Source organism: Molothrus aeneus, chromosome 6 (assembly GCF_037042795.1).
Source record: "Molothrus aeneus isolate 106 chromosome 6, BPBGC_Maene_1.0, whole genome shotgun sequence".
NCBI classification, from domain to species: Eukaryota; Metazoa; Chordata; class Aves; order Passeriformes; family Icteridae; genus Molothrus; species Molothrus aeneus.
Window position 1 is genome coordinate 17,179,891 of NC_089651.1, and position 24,025 is coordinate 17,203,915.

The 24,025-nt window shown below is 37.0% G+C and overlaps 1 protein-coding gene across 1 annotated transcript in view; it reads right to left on the bottom strand.

The window, feature by feature from the left end:
• MUC2 (mucin 2, oligomeric mucus/gel-forming) overlaps positions 1–19,363 on the bottom strand; it is a 56,092-nt gene extending 36,729 nt beyond the window's left edge. The window contains exons 1-24 of the mRNA XM_066552530.1: positions 19,294–19,363; positions 17,454–17,718; positions 14,880–14,994; positions 14,639–14,729; positions 14,139–14,248; positions 13,701–13,917; positions 13,146–13,271; positions 12,331–12,448; positions 11,859–11,997; positions 11,290–11,400; positions 10,226–10,295; positions 9,729–9,866; positions 9,035–9,199; positions 8,375–8,469; positions 7,352–7,482; positions 6,452–6,703; positions 5,402–5,454; positions 5,026–5,135; positions 4,494–4,645; positions 3,916–4,054; positions 3,250–3,360; positions 2,766–2,945; positions 1,525–1,764; positions 176–332 (exon numbers count right to left, since the gene is read on the bottom strand). Coding sequence (XP_066408627.1) covers positions 176–332; positions 1,525–1,764; positions 2,766–2,945; positions 3,250–3,360; positions 3,916–4,054; positions 4,494–4,645; positions 5,026–5,135; positions 5,402–5,454; positions 6,452–6,703; positions 7,352–7,482; positions 8,375–8,469; positions 9,035–9,199; positions 9,729–9,866; positions 10,226–10,295; positions 11,290–11,400; positions 11,859–11,997; positions 12,331–12,448; positions 13,146–13,271; positions 13,701–13,917; positions 14,139–14,248; positions 14,639–14,729; positions 14,880–14,994; positions 17,454–17,718; positions 19,294–19,363 — 3,355 coding nt within the window. The remainder of the gene's footprint in view (positions 1–175; positions 333–1,524; positions 1,765–2,765; positions 2,946–3,249; positions 3,361–3,915; positions 4,055–4,493; positions 4,646–5,025; positions 5,136–5,401; positions 5,455–6,451; positions 6,704–7,351; positions 7,483–8,374; positions 8,470–9,034; positions 9,200–9,728; positions 9,867–10,225; positions 10,296–11,289; positions 11,401–11,858; positions 11,998–12,330; positions 12,449–13,145; positions 13,272–13,700; positions 13,918–14,138; positions 14,249–14,638; positions 14,730–14,879; positions 14,995–17,453; positions 17,719–19,293) is intronic.
• Positions 19,364–24,025: the final 4,662 nt, after the last annotated feature.

Genomic DNA, 24,025 nt, shown 5'->3' on the forward strand with positions numbered 1-24,025 from the left:
CTGAACAGAAGACAGTTGAAATACACAAATTTACTAGCCTGTTTGTTCCCTGATATGCTGAGAAAAGGTTTCACCAAGTAGCCAGCATGACCTTGCAGTGACAATACTAATGATTTATTTGACAGGCTTTCTGACAGCAGCTAGAAAGATACAGTTGTGTTTATCTGTTACTCACGGCAGATATCAGGAGTTCTCCAGAAAACACAGGCCTCAGCCTTGATGCACTCTTGGGCATATGCTGCAACTGCAGAGCAGAAGCACTCGCAGTCCCCACCACTGTCACAGGAGCAGGCATCATGAACACAAGCCTCATAGTAAGGAAGTGGGTCCACCTGTCAGGGGAAGAAATGATGCTCCAGTTCATCTCCAAATTAGTTTTCAAACTAATATGTTTGAGAGCTCTTGTTATATGAGAATTGAGCTAGGAAGGAATGAGACTGTGTCTAAGAGTTACCAAATCACAAACGCTTACAGGCTTGAAGCTGCTCAATATGTTTTGGGGAATAATAGACTTAAAATAATATAGCTCCTTCATAAGTTGCTATGACTGAAAAAACAAAGAGTCCTTGGCAGTGCTCACATTTTCTAATAGATTTCCATTTTAGTGGTCCCAAAACCAAGCTGAATTGATCCCAGTGAAATCTTATCTTCCAGCAAGCTTTGCCAACCAAATGGTGAACAATGTCAGAAAGGCTGCATTCACAGCAAATATGAAGCATGCAATTTTGTGCCTATCAGTTTTTGGAGTTTATCCAATGCACATTTTAAAAAGCTTTTTTTTTATTTGAGACTGCAAGAGGAAAAACATAGACTGTTCCTCTTTCCATAGAAACCACATGGAAATATGTAACAAATTAATTAAATTAATAATTGTTTGTGACTTTTCCACTGTGAGTTAAGAACAAATTGTTGTTAATATTACCATGCATAAGGAAAGAGATGAGAAATAAAGAGGAGTGCTCTCTGTGCACTGTACTCTGGAAGCTGTCGGCTGTCACAGTGTTTGCTGTGACAATTTGGAGGCATAGTACCAGCAGCTGTTTCTCTAAACTATGTGATGTCAGTGGTGTCTAAAAAGATCCTTTTGTGGATTGAATACTACAAGAAGTAGTAGCCTCCTCAACAACCACCTTTCATGTTTAGTACGAATTTCCATCAGGAGATGGATCTGATGATTGTAAGGTCCTTCAGTACTTGTAATTCTGACTGTCTCTCAACAAGACATGGTGCAACACAGGCCTGTTCAGGATACATTTTTGAAGCTAACTTGCAGAGTAGTAGCAGTGAAACTGTGGTGATGAATATGGGTTTGTACAGCTGGGGCTGTCACCACCACTGACACAGTCCCATTGCCACAGAGACTCAGACTGCTTTGACTAAGGCCACATGAAAGTTCTGACACCTGTAGCTGTACTCAAGACTTAACTGAAGATCAATCTATTTAACCATCTCTTCATTTCTGATGGTCTTTTTGATTTTGCATTATCAGAAATGCTGTCCCATCACCTACTGTCTTCTACAAACCTTGGAGTGACAAATTTCGAAGACTTCACTCTGGATGATGCTGCATTCTTTCTCTGCCCAAGACTTCCGGTGTGGTTTCAGATCACAGGGCTTAATCTCTTGTGTGACATCTGGGCACATGGGAGATTGTTTCCAGGAATTTCCAAAATTCAGAGGATTATTGTCCTGCAGTCCACTCCTTGTTGTAAAATCATTGTTTGCCTTGTCATCAAAGTTGCCACACAGACCACACACTTTGCCCTGGAAAAGAAAATTGAGTTTTTAAGTATACCATGGAAATGAGAAACAGTCTCCAGCAAAGTAAGAGCAAAACATTGACATGAAAAACAACAAATAACTGTCTGTGTAAATAATGACTTTCTTCTTTACTGTCAAATCATTTGTGCAGAAAATAAATTTTTGTCTGTCCTCAGCAAATTATTCAGCTGCCATGTCTTCCCTCCTTGAAATAATTTATATCTAGTGTATTTCTATGTCTCTGTCTCCATATCCAACTTGAAACATTAAAGGATGCCCAAGCCTCTTACAGCTGAGAAGAATTATTTATTCTCCATTCTCAATTTATCATAACTCACCTATTAATATAAGCCTGAGATAATAAATTTCTGCTCAAACCTGTTTTTATTAAAAGTTTCTAACATAATGATCACCATTTCTTCATTCATGGAAAAGAAATGACAGGGACCCATTTTTCTTGAAAGAAAATGTATCAATCTGCCCTCAATGGTGAATTTTTGGTGGTGTTATTTAAGGTCCACAAATCCCCTCAAGTAATAGTATGTCACTGTTTGTACAATGCCTCAATATTCTTCAATTCAGGATGCTGAATTTCAGGAACCAGAAGCATGGCCGTACATTGCATAGAGAGTTTGGTTTTAATACAGGGCTGAGATTACACATAGGTTTCCAAGCACATGTGCAGTCAGTCCACATCCCCTAAATTATTCTGGATGATGGCTATCAATACTCAGAAACTCAAGAGTATTGCCTGAGATGTTTATCTCTATTGGAATAACATCCTATGCATTCTGTGCAATGCATTGTGATATACTGCATTGTGATATACTGTAAGAAACCCCAGAAGCACTTCTGCAAGCTGTGACCATAACAATGCAAACTGACCGTTAGTGCACAGAGGATATAGGAATTAGACATAGTCAGAATAAAAGAACATTTATGTTCTTTTATGTTTCCTTGTCTATTCAGAATACTACTTCAGAAGAAGACAGACAGGCACTAACCTTGTAATCAGGGCTCAGCTTGATGAAAACAGTAGTCTTCTTGTCCCAGATCAGCATCACACCATTACTAGCCTCAATAACCAGGTACAGGCCGACTGTCCTGTTCCAATACTGCACATCATCACCAACATCTCGCTGAATTTCTTTGTACTCTTTGTTCTCCAATTTCAGTTCAGTTTTCTGAAAGATAAAAGAGAAGTATTGTAACACTAATTTCTATGATGAGACAAAATATTAGACACTTGTAACAATGCAACTCATTCTGAAACCAGTAGCTCAGACTCTGGGATGACTTCCAAGATGGCAGGGAGTGGTGAAGCACTTCTGTTTGAGAGAGTTTTCATCACCTGAGAACCTAGACCTTTACAGAATAATTTGATAGGGCCTCTAATGCTTGTTACATCTGCTTTTAGGGGCGTGACTTTAGAGCATTACATTTTTAGTAATACTTGATTACTGATATGTACTGACTGTCATCACTCACCCCTAGAAACATTTTGATAGCCTTTGAGCAGGTGACTCCTGTAGTTCCACAAGGGACATTCTCTGTGATGATACTGAATGAGCCGCTGGAATTTTTGTCACCGCAGAAGTCCTGTTGAAAAAGAAAAAAAAAAGAACATTAGAAAATTATGTAGAATATTTCATTGTAGTCCAATTTCATAAGAATTGCAATAATTTAAATCTTCACAGTGTATAAATAGTTACTGCTCCTTCAAATGTGAGGTCCTACACACACATGTTTTTACAGATGCATAGCCATATATGCATACTTCCATGCATACATATAAACAGTTAACACAGTCTCAGCCTGGGAAAAAGAGTGGGACAATAAAAAAAAAGTAAGGAATATATCTTTAAATAAAAGTTTCAAGTTTCTAAGCTTAGAATTTGGATTTATTTCACAAATGATAATTAGCTCTCACTGTAACATAGTTATGTTACATGTAATTTATGATATCCATATTTGAAAAAAAGAAAAGCCACATTCACACAGATTGCCTGCACTTAAAATACACAATTTATCCTGGCAGAATGTGTGAATCCCTTTGGAACAACGATGACAGGCAATAAGGAATGACAAAACCAAAGAGGAAAATAGATTTTCAAGGCAATCAAATTCCTTTACAGCCCTCCTGATGAGCATTACCTGAGTAGCCACATATTCACAGCTCCCATCAAAGTCATAGAATTTCCCATCAAAAGTGTTATAATGGCCGCTTCCATATATCATACAAGTCCCATAGCACACGTCCTCAGTGCATTTCCAAACCCCTTTCTGGCAGGTGCTAGAAGAGAGCAGAGAAGTTGAATTTTCAGATCTCACCAAGAGTGTGCTGTTTGAAAAACTTCAGAACAAACCAAGCAACTACCTGATATAATGTGATAATATTCAAAACATCCAAGCCTCAACTTCAACTGATAAGCCTGTTTTTAAGCCTGTAACATGATCTTCACTCTGGTGAGCTACCATCTTTAGATTTGATAGCATTTATTTTTAAAAAATGAGTGAGTTTTCCCAACGAGAGATGCCTACTGAAAACAGAGGTAACTACCACCCCCATACTTCCAGCAGAATCTGTATTTACTGAGATAGCAATAAGTATTCCTGAAAATTAAGGATGATACTTGAAGCTTTTGCAGCTGCTGTAGCACATAAGCCTAGATATGACTATGAATATAGTGCATAGAATATATTCTAGAAGACACTATTCACTTATAACTCACCAGGTGTTGCAGTCCACTTTTATCTTGTCTCCAGAAGAATACCACTCATTGTTGTGAATGCATGGGCAATCTTTTTGCTCAACACAGCCCCCTCTGCCATCATCAAATAGACCTTCAGGGCACACACAGCCTGAGACACACTCTGTCTGGAACTAAGGAATATAAGGAGAAATGGTTACCTTATGACAAAGTGCTGCATCTTAATTCCACTTCTTCACACTTTAAAATCTGCATTTAGAACCACACAGTCTAATATTGATTAGTTTTATAAGGTTCTTTTTTTCTAGGTTTCTAATGCTTTTCTTGTCTTTTTGGACTGTCTAAGAACTCAAATTCTTTTTTGCTTGGAAATCATGACTCTAGTGAAGATACAGTAAAGAGAAGAGGAGAAACCATTGTGAAAATGGCAACAGATTATTATCATGGGGCGGGGGGGAAGTGTAGATTAAACCAAAGAGAAATAAACTGCACCATGTCATGTAAAGAATACAGAATAAAGAAAGCAAGATACAAAGAAAAGTTGAATACATACATGATCTGTTTGAGGAGTATGACAGCTAAGTTGTAGAGGTGTTTGCGAAGTCCACTTCGAGAATGCATTACAGTCAAAGTATATCTTGCTAGAAGAACATTCTTTTTCACCTGAAAGGTACAATGTTGGTTTAGATCAATCAAGGTAAAAGAAATGTTAGTGAAAGGTGGTAGTTTCTCAGACAGAAATCTCAGTCTATCCTTATGAAAAAAATAGACTTACTGAAGAGAAAACAAAGTGAAAATGTGTTACTGTTTTACATAAAGAGAAAAAAATATGCAAAACAAGTAAATGGAGAATTCAAAAAGGGAATTAGGTTTGGGTTGGGAGTTTGGCTATGTATTTATTCTAGTTTAGTTTATAGAATGTCACTTACTTCTCATTCTTAATTTCACTGAAGTGCACTGGATCTTTGCATTTCGGCAAACACTAGAAAAGTGAAGTAAGTAGAAATTTTAAAAAAAAGCAAGCTCAATATCTTCAATTTAAGTCTAAGGACTTGTTTATATAAATTTGAGAGTATTTATTAAAGATATCCTGCATAATTTCTACTGGAATTTCAAGGCCAATTCTATTGAATTACACTCATTAATTTTTTTGTTGGAGAAAAAGTGTAGCAAGATTTTAGGCATAATGCACAGAAAGGTTATGTTTTAAGAAATGACAGCTATTCTATTAAGCTTTAATACTATGTTCTATGACAACTCAGGAATTCAATAGTAATAAGACATAATAATTATAATTTAAATGAAAGCCTCCATTTGGATACACAGTGTATTTTCATGACTATTGAATTTATATGTTACAAATTTGTTGACCTATATGCTTCTTCTGCTGGATGAAAGAAGGCATTTCACAGTTTGCACTGATGACTCAGGCAGCAAACTGTTGCCAGAGACCATGGGAAAATACAAAAGAATCACAAATGTTGTTTTCAAAAGCTAATGTTAAAGTGAATACATATCAAGGGGACCTTCCTCCAGTGGAAAACAAGCAATACATGTCTGCTAGAAAAGCAAACATAACTCATAGTTGGCCTTTTAGCTTCCTTTCACTGTTCTGCCTAACAAAGCCTTATTAACACTGCAGCTTCAGAATAACATTTATGTGTGAAGGCCAATACTCATACCTCCAAAGCAAGCAGCACTTCTCAACTATTGGTGAGAACTATATATCTAATATATCTATATATATTAGATATATATATATATCTAATACATATAGATATATTAGATAGATAGTTCTCACCAACTATATATCTAATATAAATTGCATTGCAACAGAATAATGCTTTGCTCAGCATGAAGATGATGTGAAATGCATTACAAATACTCATTAAAGTACCAAAAATCCTATGCACCTTACACCTAACAAGTGATTTTTATAGGGCTTTTTCCCCACAAACAGAAGCCAAAATAAAACATACCAGCGTTCTCCATCTTTTGTGAAATACTCCCCAGGTTCCAGGTATGATCCCTTGTAATAACATGGGCATTGGGAGATGGGCACACAGTTATCCTGGTTATCCAAGTATGTATTGGGTGGGCAGCCACAGCCATCCACAGGAGCAAAGTCTTGCAAGCAATACTTTTCACCATCAGCAAGGGAGCGACAGGTTTGCTGGCACATTGTAAGGTTGTAAAGGAAGACTTGATTTCCTGGGCAAGAAGATGCTTCACTGCCTGGAGGGAAAAAAACCAAACTGATAAGTAAGGGTTGCAGGATGGACAATTTGGCCTTGACATTTCCATTTTGGTTTCTTTGGCTGTGCCGAATGTAGTGATAAAAACATTCCCTTAGATCTTAATAAAGTATCAGAAAATATCAGAAGTCACAAGTAGCACTAACCTAACTTTACCAGTTGAAGACTTATTTTTAACTGCTACTAATAGTTTCTACTTTCATAGCCCTATTTGTTTCACATACTGATAATCAGATAGTGAGCACAATATCATAAACTGCTAGTCTCTAAATACTGAACTGTTGATGTAGAGCAAGCATGATCAGAAACAAAGACATTGATAAACAAATGCACAGTAAAAGCCCTGATGGCTGGGATTCCATTAGTAAATGGAATCCTATTAGCTAGACTGGGAAAAGAAGATGAAAGTTAAAAATATTGCTTTCTACTTTTACGTATAAAAATTTCAAATTACATCTGAAGAATATAATGTGAATTAGTAAACATTATCAGCATTGTCTCTTTTTGGTACATTAGATACTCCAAATCCTTTAAGAGTGAGATGGATCACTAACAACCAAATTAAGAGAGAGCCTCCTTATTTCTTATGGTTAATTATTTCCACAGGGATTACTGTTCCATTACTTACTGCAAACACTCTTTCTCCAGCCTCCCAGTATGATCCCTTTGAAAGCACAGGCTCTTGAGTAAGAGGACAGGGCAGCACACAGACATTCTTCATTGTCTTCACAGAGGCAGGTGTCATATTTACATTTCTGAAAAAAAAGAACCAAAGGGTCAATAAATCCACAGGAAATCAATAGGCAATTGCAACTTGATTGCTACAAAATGTCCTGTCAGCTTTTCCTGATGTTGTTTGTATTAATTCCCATGACCAGAGAACAGTGAAAGGAATGGACAAAGACCAGAGAGTTAAAGTGCTGCTTCGTTTAATACACAATGAAAATACTTGGATGTTTATTCTAACATAAGCCAAATCTCTTGAACCTTTAAATAGTAGTCAGCCTCCTAAGAACACATTTTTCAAAGGATATTGATACCATTCCTTCTCAGTTACTAATTAGAAATGCAGAGAACCACAAAAACTAGAATAAAGGCAAAATATTAACCAGGTCTACAAAGACCTTTACAACATTTGAGCTCACACTGACTTCCAAGTATAAGCAATGGTTTTACAATTCCTTTTCCTCAGGTGAGCCTCCATTACTGCTCAACAGAGATGAGCACGAAGGAAAAGAATTCATGGAGACTCTGGCATGAAAATGATTTGGTGTTACATTCCAACCAATATATGGTTGGAATTTTCCCCCCCACTTTAGAGAAACTAATATTTCTAAACTTAAACTGTGCACATCTGCAACTCTTGAGTCTTCTTTTCAGTCCAAATATCCAAGCCAATAAACATGTTACCACAAAAAGTAAAAAAGCAAAATAAAAAAAGCTCATTTTTATTTAGCAGCAGCCCATAAGGATCTCATCACATGAGATACTTTGGATGCTATGTTGCTTGAATCAGTCAATGCAAAAACTTCAGCATCTCTTATGGACAAGTTACTCACTGATGTCTCAAATGTTGAAACAATGATAAATGCCTACAGTTAACCATCTGAAATAATGCAGTACTAAAAGAGTGCAAAATTACAATACCTTATAGTATTCTGAAGGATCAATGGCTATGTGACATCTTGCAAAAGGACCCTTTGGGTTTCTCAGCAAAGAGCACCAATGCTCAGCATAATTTGCTGCAAAAAAAAGAGAAATTAATCACATTTCCTTATCTTCCTTGTGTCATGCCTAGTTATGCTGACACATAAATGCAGCTCAGAAATACAAATGAGAGAACTGTGTGCATTTTGGGGAGTGGAGAAACTACATGTAATCACCACACATGTACTTCTAATCCTTCAGAGACATGCAATCATAAAATCAAAAATTGCACAGTAGTTTTGCAATTTTTACACATGGAATTGTGACAACTCTTTCCATTTGGGGACCATAAATTTAAGTTAAACATAAGGCTACATAATGCTAGGAGAAACAAGCTGTCTTTGCAGATAGTACAAATTAATGACTGTTTGTCCCATTCTACCACCTCAGGATTCTTTTACAATCATCCTTTAAATTTTCACTTCAGTTTGATGAAGTGTTTGTATGTATACATACTTGCAGATATTAATTATTAATGTTAAAGTCCTGTAAAAAATCTTCAATGCCCCACTACAACTCTTACAGGCCTGTTGCAGTAATGCACAGCAGATACTGCTCATCCGGGCAGAAGCCAAGCCTCTGACTTATTAATGTGCTTACCACTTTCAATGCTGAGACTGCAGGGGTCTTCCAGCTTTTCTGCCTGGTCTGTGCAGGTGGACTGAGCTTTCCACGTGTTAGCAAAGGCAGATCCTGTAGCCTCAATCAGCCCACTGGTTGTTCTAAAGTCATCACCTTCCATTCCATTGAAGTTTCCACAAAGACCTATTTGAGAACAAGGTAAAAATTTCACAGAAGCATTACTTAGTCTCATACTGAATGGTCAAAGGAAAGGGACAACTGACCACTATAAACAGATGATTATTCCACATCAATTTCATGCATAGTATAAATACTGTGGTTTTAGATGCCCTGGTTTAAATCTTCCACATCTTCAAGAATAGTAACCATGAAGGTATCTGTGCTTCAAGAAATTACTACTCTAGCCCAAATTTTTTATGCTTTCTGATGATACTGAAACCACAAAGTACACCAAAAACCTGTTTTTGTGGATAGTTTAAAATTAGACCAAATACAAAAGTAGGGAATATTCTAAGAAACACCTATGTACTGGCAATGATAGGTCATTTCAATATCAAAAAATAAAACCACATTTCTAGTTTGCTTGAGCCAATTTTCTTTCTGTTTTCTCCCCTCAAATTACAAGTAGCATGAGTTATCACTCATATAAAGAATACAGATTATTCAGCTGTGAAACAGCATGACTTTGCTTCCCATTTGCATAGACACTTGCCTTGAAGTTTTCCTTTAACTGATTGATCCACAGTCACAAACAGCTGCATGACTCCAAACAGCTGGATCTGCATCTGAAGCCCAAAAGGAGTTTGTACAACAAAGTAGTTGGAAGACGGCTTGAATACTGAGAAGCTGGCTGAAAAACAAAACATGAACTGTTGTAATGAACCAATACACACAGGCTGCCAAAAGAAACACTTATTAGATTCTCATGTATCACCCAGCATGAAATCTCTGAGATCAGGATTGAATTAATACCTTTTTTCCTTTAAAAATCACTGGCCAATTAGATATGATGCTGGTGCTTACAGACTTAACAAATTGACTACTTAAAGGGCTGGTCTCTGGGATCAGAATCAAATGGGCATGCCCACACCATGTTACCAGGTTTGGAAAGTGCTAAATACCCCTCTTCCACTTTTGCCTCTATAAAAATACACCCCTCCATGAGAAGCCAGGTGTGTGACACTTGACATACAAGGCTGTGTCCCTTACTTGACACATGAGGCACATTCACTGTCATCTCATTCAGGAGCACGCTGCCATCTGATCTGAAAACCACCACCTGTGTAACAGCAAATGGAATCAATGAGGTTCCAGGGACTGAGGAAAATTAGGATTTTACAAATACAAAGAAGATTAACAGCAAGGACATTTACACGTTTAGGCTCTGTCTAGAACTCCAAATTTTTGAAAGGAAAAATCTGTCTGAAAATTGAACATGGCAGCAGCCCTACAGATTATGCCTCAGGTTTTGTCTTGCTATTCAGTGTTTCTCTTACATCTGCCTACAAGAATTCATGGCAATAATGAAATGCAAAACTCATTTATATTGGGCCCTTTGGTTTCAGCAAGTAGAAGAAAATATTAGGTCTTCAGGATCTGTAGAAAGTTCTTATTCCTTGTTAAAGCATGTGCTACAGCTTCTGTGTGATGGTTAATATGATTCTGACATGGTAAGAAAGCAGTTTATTAAACTTCCTCAAAAAATGCTACTCTACATACAAAAACATAAAACTATTGGATTTTGATTTGGTCCTCTTATGTTCTAGTAATACTGTCAAGGACATGGAAGTCCATAAATATGTGAGGAAAATCATGTGTATATGTAAGTAAATTATGTATAGTCTATATATTCTCATAAACAAAGAGATTACTAAAGTGAGTATTTGAGAAGGTTGGATTGTATCACCATTTAAAGATAGGATTTCTTCTGAAAAAGATTCAATTAGAACTATAAAATTATATCTGAGTGAAGAAAAAAATATGAGGTGGAGAAGAATAGGTACCCTTCCTTCCAGACACCTGGAATTCTGTGAGAAAAATCATATCACACAGAGCAAAGAAGAAGGGGAAATGTCAGTTGTTTTGAATCTCATATTTTCTTAAGTTTAGGTTTATTTTGAATTCTCGAGGCAGAAACCTGAGCTGTTTGTCAGCCTGTCTGAGGTTCCTTATCTATCCACAACAATGACTCCAGAAGAAAAAAGTATTCACTCACATAAGGGATATATGTTAATTTTCAACATATCTAGCAGAGTCCACAGAACAGCACTTACATTCTTTTTGTTATCCACTAACATCACAACAGTCTTCAGGCAGGTCTGTTTGTCTGTGGAGCCACAGGGAGCCAGTTCTGCCAGGAGAGCATAACTCTCATTTGCAGTACCCTACAATCACAGGGAAAGAAATGTCCATTAGTCATATTAAAACTCTCATGAGATGATTTCCACAACGGACAAACGGACACCAGATATTTTAGGGATAAATGAAACAGCTGCCTACCTCTTTTCCCCACCTGACTTTGACACTCAGAAATAGCTATTACAGAAGTGGCCAAGAACTTCTTATCCTGCGACCTTTCTATTTCTTACATACAAAGGACTTCACTGGATAATGACAGCATAGGCAGTCTTCTATCTCACTGAGTTAATCACCCATTGCAATAAGTCCTCAGCTTCCCCATACGGCAATTACAGCTAAACCCTGAATTTTCTAGTACAACTTCCAGCATTTCAGCTTCCCTCACCCAATGGAAGTGGACTAGAACAATAACTCCCAGCAGATACACATCAGCCCACAGACACTGTTTTACTCTACAAGAGAATATCCCCACTGTACACAGTACCTTGGCCAACACATAGTAGCAGTCTCCATGGAAGGTGTATTTCTTCCCATCAAAGGTGGTAAAATGGGAACCTCCTTCCACTGAGCATGTGCCTGGGCAGGGTAGATCTTTGCAGGTCCATCTGCCTGAATTACAGGTGCTACAGACAGACAAATAATACAAAAAATACTTGTAGTTATTACAGGAGCTGAGAGCACTGAAAGTATCTGTATATTTGGCAACCAGCAAGCGATCTCCAGGTGTTTTAAAACTGTATCCTTGACCATTCCCTTGAGATTTTCCCTCTGACATATGCCATAGAATCTGACATATGCCATAGAAACTTACCAGAAATTATGTTCTATAGACACACAACATAAACATTAAATTCAGAGAGTTTTCAGAACATCTCCTGTGATAATGTGGAAATTTGAAAAATGCAGGCCCATTTACAATCATTCAAAGAAAGGTGTACAACAACCAGGATCCTTACCATTCTTCACATTCTTTGGAAATGCTTTCTCCAGGTGCATAAGTCTTTCTACCAAGTTTGCAGGAGCACTGGCTAACAGGGATGCAGCCTTTTTCACTGATATCATCATACACAGTTCCTATAAAATACAACATTATAAAATACAACATAACTATTCCAGCTCTTTTTCAAATAAGCAATTTCCACAGAGGAAAAACTCTAATTTGCCACACAGGCTGAGATTATCTAAACTTTGAAGAATACTGTCTCTAATTTTTGTAAATATAAGACAGATGGAAAACACTTTGATTCAGCTTTGAAAATTCAAGTCTCTTCATTTGTATAGCTATACACAGATTAAAAGGTTATTGCAAGCAAATAAGAAAAATCTGAGAATGACACATGTTTAGATTCTTAGTCTTTCTGGCTGTGAAGACTATCACTGTAATCTTTCCTAAGGCTGACAGCAAGCCTGAGAATTTCACTCACTGTCCATCACTGCTACTCTCTGGGCAAATGGTGTCCATTGTCTCAGAACTATTCAACCTAAAAAGCAGGATTTACTATATAGTATCAAAAACCCACCTGTTGAGAATTAACAAGCAGGTCTATTACCTGTCACTGTGTTAATATGTTTGAACTATAAATTAATTAATTAATCAATCAATTATTACCTCCTTAGAAAATTTTAAAGTTATTTTCCTCAAGTGGGGAAAATAATGAGTAGCACAACTCTTTTCTAAGATATAATTTGACTACATGTAGTATTTTCGTATGACTTCCTTAGCTAGGGCTCCTGCTTTTGTCCCAGGTACAACAGCTAGAGTGACACTTGCCTTCAGGGCAGAAACACCCATCCATGTAGTGCTCCTCACAAAGGCTGCTGATCTGCAGATGTGAGCATGTATCCATGCAGGGTGAGCTGCTTTCTCTATAGACCATGGTAGCAGGACAGGTCTTGGCTGAAAGAATAAGAAAGACACCAGGAGTTATTTGAGTGTTAAGTCCATCATTCCTGAGAAACCACACCCTACTCCCTTCAAGTCAGTGATGTCTCAAGCCACATTCTACATGGCAAAGCATGTTTTTCTAAATCTGAACTGCTTTCCCTTGTTTTTATATTTACTTATTTTGGTTTCAAATAGATAAAATTATTCTCATCTCCTGCAACATCAAATCTCAGGTTTTTAATGGGAACAGAATTTGCTGAAAAATGTTTCTTAGTAAAAGTAACAGAAGAAGAAAACAGGGACACCATAATATTTTTAGCACTACTGATATGAAATTTATAATACATGCCAACAGCTTTGTAAAGAAGTAATGAATTTAAATTTCATGGTGCTACATGCATGAAACCTTTGGATCTTTGTAAAATTTGTGTAGCTGCTTACGGCAGAAGCTCTGTGTCCTCCATTCTCCTGGGCGGCCGCCTGCGTGCGAGCACTGGCGGGAATACTCGGAGATGGTGCTGCAGAGGCAGAAGGAGTCGTCCTTCCCTTTGCAGGCACACTTGTCCTGCATGCAGGCTTGGATGTACATTTCCAAATTAAGACGCAGCCGACAATCAGCAAATGCAGGGGAAGTCAGCAACCTCTGACACTCGTCGCGCTGATGAGGAAGAGGAATAATGATTAAGAGATTTACAGGTATCTGAGCTTCTGGACATTTCTTATCTTACAAAAAAAACCTGTTGTCTTTTGAACAGCTAGGAAAAGTAACCATATATCCTGGAAGGGACAGTCCTCCCAGCTCCTTGCAACTAACTCCCTGTTGCACAAGGATCTCTCCATGTGTCCATGTCAAGGAATTTCACCACAAGAAATACTTACATGCTCATTACAGCTTGGAAGAGCCTGAGTTTCATCTGGATCTTCACATTTGGAATTGGGTTTGCTGATCTTCTGCATATTCCCATATGTAATTGAGTTGTAGCTTGCATCTATGAGAAAAAAACAGAAAGAGAACTTGCAGAGCCCCAAAAATTGACAAGGAGCACCTGATTTCTGGAACTCTACTGATCAAAGGAAGCAGTCACTATGGTATCAAATATGCCAGTTAGACACAGGTACCTGCTCTGAATGATGTCTAACTGTGCTTAAAAATGTAGAGGAAACAGGAAAAGAAGGCTAGTAAAGAACAAAAAGATTAATCCAGAACAGAATAAACTTAGAATGCAGGAATTCCAGGAATGCAGACTTAGAACTTCATGTTTAGTCTGGGGCAATCACAGAAACCTCTCAAGTGAAATTTGCTCTCCTGTGATGTTTCTATGCACAGGACTTGTCAGCCTATCTCTGGGGACAACTGTCAGCATGGTGGGATGACGCACCTCCCTTGATGAACTCATTGTAGATTTGAATGCCATTGTAATCCCCACAGAGACCACAGGTATGGTTATTAAATTTGTTGTCCAGCTCCACCTAAATAACAAAAAGAAAAAGGAAAACCACAAAAGAATTATCTTTTTCTTCTTCCTTTTTTCCCCCTCCTTTTTTTTTTTCCTACTGAGATAGAGAAATATTCCTGGAAACCCAGGAAATACCAATTAAAAATACTTTGATCATACATACCATCAGGGCATCCTGCTGGTTCCACATCAGAACCATGCCTAATTTGGCATAAATCTTGGTGTAAATTTCATTGCTTTCAATGAGGACACCAGAGGTGTAGTAAGGTGTCTTCACACTAGGAAGAAAATCACAGACTTTGCATTAGTTAGGAAACATAAGGGCTGACATGAATGTCTGTAATAAGCCAAATACCCCAAGGAATAGAGAAACTGGTCTGACTACCTCATTCTAACTGCACAGGCTGCCTTGTTTTAATGAGGCATAAAGTCTTCCCTTTCTGACACTCAGGACAATAACTCATTGGAAAAACTCATTTAAAAGGCAAAGCAATTTCAGAGGAAAAGCCTAGCCAACACTTTGGTCTCTTTAACTTAAAAAATACCAAAATGTCAGATGTCTTCAAATTAATCAAAGAAAAACCATCATCATTGTGTTATTATTCAAATATTCACTAATAATTTACATCAATGAAATGAGCTACAACATAATTTACAATGTTTCTTTACCAAAATATCTCATAACCATTTCAGAGAGAATTAATGTTCCATTGCAAGGAACTGCCTCTTTAAGAGAGAGTTCAGAATGCACAGGCAGTTACAGGGACTGCCAACTAAATTTTCAAAAGAAAAGAGCATGTTAAGAGGAATTCAGTAGCTCTTCTGTAGTTAGTTAGTTTTAAGCGGACAGGACTGAGCTTGTTAATGGTGACAAAAGACACTTTGCAGAGGGCTAAGCATAGATATTTTTGTGTGATAACAATTTGTGTCTGTCTTACAAATAAACTGAAGTGCTGAATTTCATTCAACAATAAAAGAATTGTGGCAGGCAGTCTTATCCTATAAAATCCAGAGAACTAGAGTCTGCTCAAACAGAAGTAATGTAAACTGGGGTCCAGTCAAAATAACTGGTTCATTTTCTATAGATTATCATTGTAATTGTTATCCATCAAGATTCATGCATGTGTATGCACATCTCTTAACTAGTCTCTTGACTGGGAGAACTTTATCTCCTGATTTTCTGTCACTGGGCTTTTTACAGCTATTTAGGTCAGGCATTTTTTAACATGCCCAAATGACTTACACATCTAGGTGCAAACTCAGAGATCATTATTTCTGCTTTTGACTGCATTGTTCATCAACAAACAATGAAGTCTGGAGGGATTATGTTTCTTGAGGGGAAACATAAAATGTTGGACATCTTTTCAGCTTTTAGCTATCACAGCATGGAATATTTATCATTTTTCCTAATAGTAGGACATTCAATCAATCAGTGGATCAGGTACCTGAAGGCTAATCGATATACTTTTCTACTTTACAGTTTTCACTTCAGCACAGTGAAATGCTATTTTGCATGACAATAGATAATTTATCATTTCAGAAGCAATATGGAAAATTAGGTTCTACGAAAAAAAAAATTCTCAAAGCAGCAAAAACCAGTTTGGCAAGGATCTGCTGTTTTATGACCATAAAATCTATCTAAGACAAAAATGGCTTTGTTTAAGAGAAACAGTTTTAAAGGGACTTCTAACTTGTTTTTCAATGAGTTTTCTTTTAAGACTTGAGTGCACAATAAAGAGCTTTTTCAATTTGAGGCAATATTGCATTTTTTTGTAACTTTCTGTCATTTTATTATGCATTCTAATATGATATTTGGAAAACCGAATGTTACTTTCAATCCTTGAACATATTTTCATTGCAGTGTCTTCCAAACTTTAGAGCAAAAGCTGAATTCTGGGCAAAACTGAGTTCTCCAATGACAATTAAAAAGTTCTCTTTTTTTCAATTATGCTAAAACATACTAATTAACTCATGAGTTTCCTCACTAGATTCAGAGTATAAAGGCACATACTACAAGGATAAGCTAATGATAGGAAAGACTAGGTTAAGACACTACTTAGCATCAGTAATGGTGTCAGATGAGTTTCTTGTGTAATCATGCTATAAGAGGAGAAAAATAACACTGCTTAGTCTGAAAAAGTACATAGTGCCACAGATAAATTGGTGTGAATTTTGACCTGTGTTTTATCTGTTAAACTCCCTTGAGGAATGGCCATCAGATCTTTAAGAATTATGTATGAAGATCAGAAAAAACTACCTCTCTTCTGTCAGAAAATAAGAGGAGAAGACCCCAGAGAAATGCATTTCCTTTTCAAGGATTTGCTAGACCATCTGCTAAGGTAAACACAAGATGATGCCATTAAACAAATGAATCTACGTCATTTTAAGCCAGTGAAAATTCTGGCTCATGAGCTGCACTGTTTTCTGCACAACTGGAAGAACAATTTGGTCAAACCTATTCCTGACTTGTATTTAAATAACTCCTTATGCCAGTGTAGAAATGACAATTAGTACTAAAGCCCCTCCCCAAAGCAATTTTAATGCTGAATTTCAAAAGGCTTTTTTGTTTGTTTATTTGTTTGTTTGTCTGTGGAAATGCTTTGCAGCAGTTTCTGTAATGGCACACAGACAGTTGTGTAAAGAATCAATCCTGCTTTTATCTTCCCAGGCATATTCAGGTATTCAGGTATATATATTCAGGTATTTCTCTGAATACCATTATAGCAAAGGAACTTACATTCGCCCATCCACCACAACCAGGTTGGGTTTGAGGTAGACCATTATATCCTTGATTTTCATCAGAATATACTGGATCTCAGGATGGCCATTGCTGTTGAGAGCACGCTGGATGTGGACAGAGAATTCTTTGTAAGCCTCTCGGCAGTCGGAAACAAAATTATACTCGCAAAGGCCAGGGAATTGGTAGACGTCTCCATCAAAAGTCTTGAAATGGTTGTTTCCCCAAGTGCTGCAGACATAGTGGCCGTGGCTTCTTGTCCTTCCTGTTAAGTGATGAAAAAGAAATAGAGATGAAAAGAAGTGCAAGAAATGATCTAGTGTGAAAAATGGTAAGTGTTCCGTTTTACAGTAAGAACCACCTGCAATTATGTTCACAGTGATTCCATGGATTTCAAGCGGGATCAAGGATCTGCTAGGTCAGCAGAAAATATGGAAATCTCAAAAGCAGAATAAGACCGTAACAAATAATTCTGAGACCAGGGTACCTTCTATAATTTTCACTGAGATGAAGGAACTTATCTGCATGAAGTGGGGAAAAAATACTGACCTCTAACTTGGCTTCTGTGCCAAGCATATGATTTTATTCTGAATCACAGTATTATTTTTAGCAAAATTAAATTTTTCCAAGAACATCTTCTTTCCTGTTGCAACATGTACTAGAAATAAAACAGGTAGGAAAGAAAGTACTACCTACTCTGGAAGGCTAATAGTTTAAAGGTTATGAAAGGGCTTATGCACAACAGGAGATTTCAGTGAAATATTTATTTTCCTAAAAGCAGTAGTGATTTCTATTACTGCAAGACAGAAATTTTTCAGAAGATGCCATGGTAGGAGGGGAAAAAAAAGTTTTTGCAATAGCAAAATATGAAGATTATTTGTTCCTTTCCCTGCCATCTATACCAACAAAAAATACAAATTAACAACAATATCTGATCAATCTCCAGATACTGTAGATCAGAGTTGAATCATAAAAGCTGAGCATTCTTGGGAATCTTAACATTTCACAAGATTTTCTTGCAGCATTTAACATGAGAAAGCAAAACTGCTAAGAAAACCCCTAGGTTACTGTATTTTGATGGTATCAATCATACCAGATACATCCAGCCAAGCTGGAACACTTCCCTCCTCAGAAGGAAGGCTGCACAGAGATCCTCTCAGAGGTCACAACTGAAAGACCAAATGCAAGTTCAGCTTTCCTCCCATTGCTGAATTCAAGACACAGCAGACCAATAGCCCAAACTTGATCACTGGATATAATTAATCACCTATTCCTCTAAAAAGCAGTTTTCAGTATGAGTGCTCCATTCCATCACTTCAAATTTGATAGCAAATATAGTAAGTTAGAGCTTTTGCAAAAGGGTTAAAAATGTCCTAAATGACAAAATAAGCTTTTTTTCAATGTTATGACATTCATTTTTGAGGAAAAATTTATGTTGTTCCAAAGTAACATAAGACACAATCATCCACTTCCTTCATTACTTTAACAATGAACCTCTCAAAGTCCTACAGTTCCTTTCTTGCCTTATAGTTCCTTTCTTGCCATACCTAGTAAAGACTCAATGCATGGAAAGAAAAGCAACACTGAAAATATTTTCCAAGGACATCAAACTAGAAATCAATACAGTAGAGATAGGCACTAATCTCTTCAAAGAAAGTAGGATCTACCAATTTTGTCCAAGCAATGCAGCCTCAGTATTTGAAAGCTTAAGCAATTGAAGGCATCCTAAAACTCCAGAGCATTATTTAAATGCACAGCCTCCTTCTAGCTGCGCAGCGATATTTTAAGTCTTCCTCTTTGCCAGGAGGCAATCTGCTACCATTTCATCTCTAGAGCTTACCTTTTTTTATTTCACTGGCAGAGGAAAGAGCCAGCCAGAGGAGGAAGACGCTGGCTGCTCTTAGCCCCATGGTGGCTAAGGTGGGCGAATGCGAACTCCACTGGAAACTCAGCTTTTTATAATACCCACTGAGGCAATTGATTCTGTCACAGGGGAGGAGATTCAAAGGGAGGGGGCAAGAGGAGGGGTGAAAAAACAGGTGTGATATTTGCAGAAGATAAGAAGTAAACAGACAATCGTTTTTCACCATAAATGAAGGAATTCAGCATACAGGAAACTATAATATTGATTCAGTAATCATGTAATTTTTTTATTGCTCCATTTCATCTACAGGATGCTGTGCTTTTAAATCCTTCAAATGCTCACACCAAGTTTAACCTTCAGTAACCCCATAACAAATAATGAATTTTGGGGTGGCTGAACAAAGAAATCCCTTGAAGAAATTTTAAGGTGAGACCCTAAAATAAAGGCCTCAAAACCAAAGAATTTTCATTTTTCATCATCATATAGAATTATTTCTGTAAAAATTAGGTGATGCTTGTGAAGAATGGTGTAATTAACAGTAACCCTTACAAATAAAATGGCACATCATGTGTTGTAAAATTATTTTGCAGGCAATTATTGGATTTCTTTAATTTTTACAGCCCTTGGGAATATCTAAACCAAAATACTGCCCATACTGCATATTTTGCCCAAAACATAATTGAGACTGGGTGACACAGTAGGTTCAAGGATTTTACAGTAAAAGAGGTGCTCTTTCAAACCTTATCATGGTGTAACAGAATGTCCATCAAAGTTGTAGAGATTCTCGCATAATATTAAACTTTAGAAGAAAAGAAAAAAGAAGAAGGGTAAATGGAAAAACATTACTGTTCTTAATCCTCCTAAACATTCTTGATCATTCTGGCTAACTTTCTACATAAATAATAATATTACAGTCTGCTGTTCTACATCAGATCCTACAAAAGCTAAAGGATCAGCTTTGCTTTGTGCAGAGAAAGATGTTCCTTGGGAGAAGAAGAAAGAAAGCAGAAAACAGAATCAGGAACCAGTTCAGAATGCTCCTTCAGAAATAGAGGATTTCTACATGAACATTATTTTGTGCTGAAAAGTTCCTTTTAGAAGGTCTTTCTGCAACTCAATGAAGCACAGGCTCCTTGAGGTAAAGGCACACTTCCTTCGAGACATCTTGTAACACATCTGCTTCCAGTCTCTACATTTCCTCATCAAAAAATGTTCAATGCAGTGACCAGATTTTCAATGCAGAAATCTGTAATTTTCAATGCAGGAATCTGTAATCCTCTTGATCATTTAAAGTATTTCTTACTTTCATTGATCATATTACAAGTAGAACTTTTATGTTTTTCAAAACACCAAGGAAACTTTTTACTTAGCCCTTTTGACTGCTCTAGTCAACTAGAAACATTCTCTTATCATAAATGAATATTCTCTAGCTGCTATTTTATTATTTAATAATTTTACCTCAACTATAGTCTAGACTCTATCTGAACATCTTCCTGTTTTCCCTCAATACATCTCAAAAGGTTTTAGATTTTCTCCTTTCTCTATTTGAGAATACAAATTTGTGCTTCTCTTACCCTTACATAGCATATCACTCAACAATCCTGACTGAAATTAAGTAGGAACCCTTTTCTCCCTCCTGAATCTACCACTGGAAGAATATAGCTTTATTTTCCTTCTTGGAAAATAAAAATAAACCCAGTAATAACCAGTTAGAACCAACCATTCATAGAAAACAAAGGAAAAACACAGTCTACAGAGATCTTTGCTCAGGAGTTACTTTACCAAACCTAACTCCTTATGACACCTCAAAGACATCTCCCCATTTGGCATTTTATGTCTTTTATGCCACCAAAACTCTTAGTTTGGAAGCGTTTTCTATAATTACTTAGGAGATCCCCGAAGGACTGGTTTTTTAAGGTTTTCTTATCCTCCCTGTGTTTTTCTAGATAGTATCCCTGCTAGAACTGTCACCTCAGAAGAAAAAGGCTTTCCATGACTTTATTCCTATACAGTCTTTGCAAACTGCAACAGCAACTCCATGTACATAGCAAACATGACCCCCTTTTTAGGTTAAACTATATATGTATGCTGACAGGTTTAATTTGGATTCTTGCATATTTTCCATTTAGGTTTCTTTGCCACAAAACTTCTAGATGTCAGTGGAATCAGTCTCATTAATTTCTTGTGACTGGGAAAGATAATCATCCCTCAATAAGAGTTGCACCAGTCCTCAGTTCAATATGCTGGGATTTTTATAATTTTAATATATTCTGTGTAGGAGAAGAGCTATTTTTAGCTAAGCACCTCCAAATTTTAGAGACTGATTTACTCTGCTCCAGCTTTGTCCTGCCTGTACATGGAGCATGATTCCTTCTTGAGCTTATGAAGTTACACAGGACAATTTTCCTTCTGCAGTCTTTGCTTCTCAGAGTGACCAACAACTTCCCATTGTCCCTTCTTCTGACATATATAGGGACTGCTGTGACACCCCTAACATGCTTAAAGACATGCTAATGTCCCTTATCCTATCCATATAATAAGGGACATTAGCATGTCTTTAAGCACTGAGACCACTCTTACAGAATTCACACTTGAGCTTACATGGTTGTGATGATCTGAAGAGAAATGAATACAGATCCTTATCTCCAAAAGTCGTAGGTATTTGTACTTTTGCTAGCATTAGAAGCTGTCCTAAATTATACTGTTTCTGTTTCCTTATTGACAGAAGGGTAATGATCCTGTCTACCATCTGTTTTATAAGTTTTTCAGGAATAATCAGTCTTTGAGTTAGACATGATAGCCTGGTTTATTTCTTGCTCAGCTACCTTAAAGTTTTTTTGACTATATATTTTAACCCAAAAGAACTTTATTAGTAATGCACAGATAACATCTGCATGTATGCATTAATTTATTTACCATAAATTGTCTGACAACCTGAACTAACCAACCATTTTGCAACAAAGTTAATTCCACTTTATCATTACCATCTTTTCCCTAAGCTTACATAAGTTATCTCTACCTGAGATGACCTTTCTGTGGAGTTTTGTGCCATTCCTGCTTCTACTCAGCTTAATCAGAAGTCACCTTCCTCTTTCCAATATTGGTCAGGTGTTCAGGTGCTTTTATTACCAAAGATATAACTTATAATTCTGCATGCTGTCACTATGCAAGTGACAGCAGAACTAGTGACAAGAAGAAGGATTTTAATGTTTAGGTTCCACAGTTGAGTATTAACAGATGGTTTAAAAAAGTTCCTGAAGCCCATGAGTAGCAATACAACTTCCCATAAGCTTTCATTATACGCCTGACCTAGGAGCCCCAACACCAATGCTACAAAAATCACTGCTAAAATCCAAAGCATAAAAAAGGTAAGTTGGTTAAGTTGGTTGCATGGCAAGTGTGTTTGTTGTAGCAGCAGATGCAGAAGCAGAGATAAAAGATGTGTTTTGAGTCATGGTTATGTCATTGCATTGTTTCCCTACTCTTAAACTTTTATGAGACTATTTCCAATTGTTCCATCAGCATAGCTAACCTTTAACGTTCATTTAGTTACAGGGTAAATTTATTTTGCAATATACTTGCTGTTAAAAAGAGAATGTACATGGAAGATTATCTTAATTCTGAATCACACTGCAGAATAAAAGGGCCTATATGTATCATTTATATAACTTTAAGATAAAATTCAGCTGAGACCTGACTGGGTTTATTGTTTTAGGAAGAATAAACAATTTTTCAAGAATGTGGGGTCTGTTTCTATCAGTTAAAATACCAAGAAGAAATCTAATTGCAGTCTTGCCACAGCAATCCCAGGATGACCACTGTAGAAATACCTCAAAAAGTACAATTACATTTGGTGACTGAGGTTTTTTCCTTATCTGCTTTTGTAGTCCTGACTTGCTGATCACAGGCTGCCAAACCAAGCAGCAATGTTGTATCAGTAACGTTGTTCTGCAGAAGTGGCCATAGAATTTTGTTCTCCTACTCTTCCACCTGCCAGAATTTTACCAGAGCACACACAGCCTTACACATGACCATACAACTGCACATCACTCCTTTTATTTCAAGCACAGAGATCATCTGAACTGGGTTGCTGGAATTCCCTTGGCAGCCATTCTAAAATAGTTCTGGTAAAATCTAGTCAAATTATGAATTCAGAGATGTAGCATATACAATCCCTGTATTTCCTTGACTGAGGCATTTAAGCCCCCTATAGCACACCTTGACAAAAACTTAACCAGCAACAGAGACTGGCTGAAGGCTGAACAGCACATGAAAGTGTTAAAGCAACGACAGAGAAGTAATGGGAGTGAATTTCATTTTGACATGCATGCTGCCAACAGATTAATCCAAAATTATCAACACAAAAGGAGCCAGCATTTAGATGGATTTAAAACTGATATAGAATCAATTTCATCACTGTAATCTTGAGCAGCTTTTGGGGTATGTGCATTACTTTTCATTCCAACAAATACAATATCATAAGGTATCTTCTGATGCTGGCTGTAGTATAATGTTCTTACATGCCCTTCCTTAAGTGATTTGGCATAGAAATTTTAAGAATAGCATCCATTTTCCACTCATAGTACTTCCTTCTTTGGAAGTCAGCAGCTCATCCTCTGAGACTAAAGCTGCAAAAATTTCCTTCTCTTCCAGTTAGGTATAAGTGGGGATAAACATGTGACACACAATTACTGAAGATTAGAAAGGG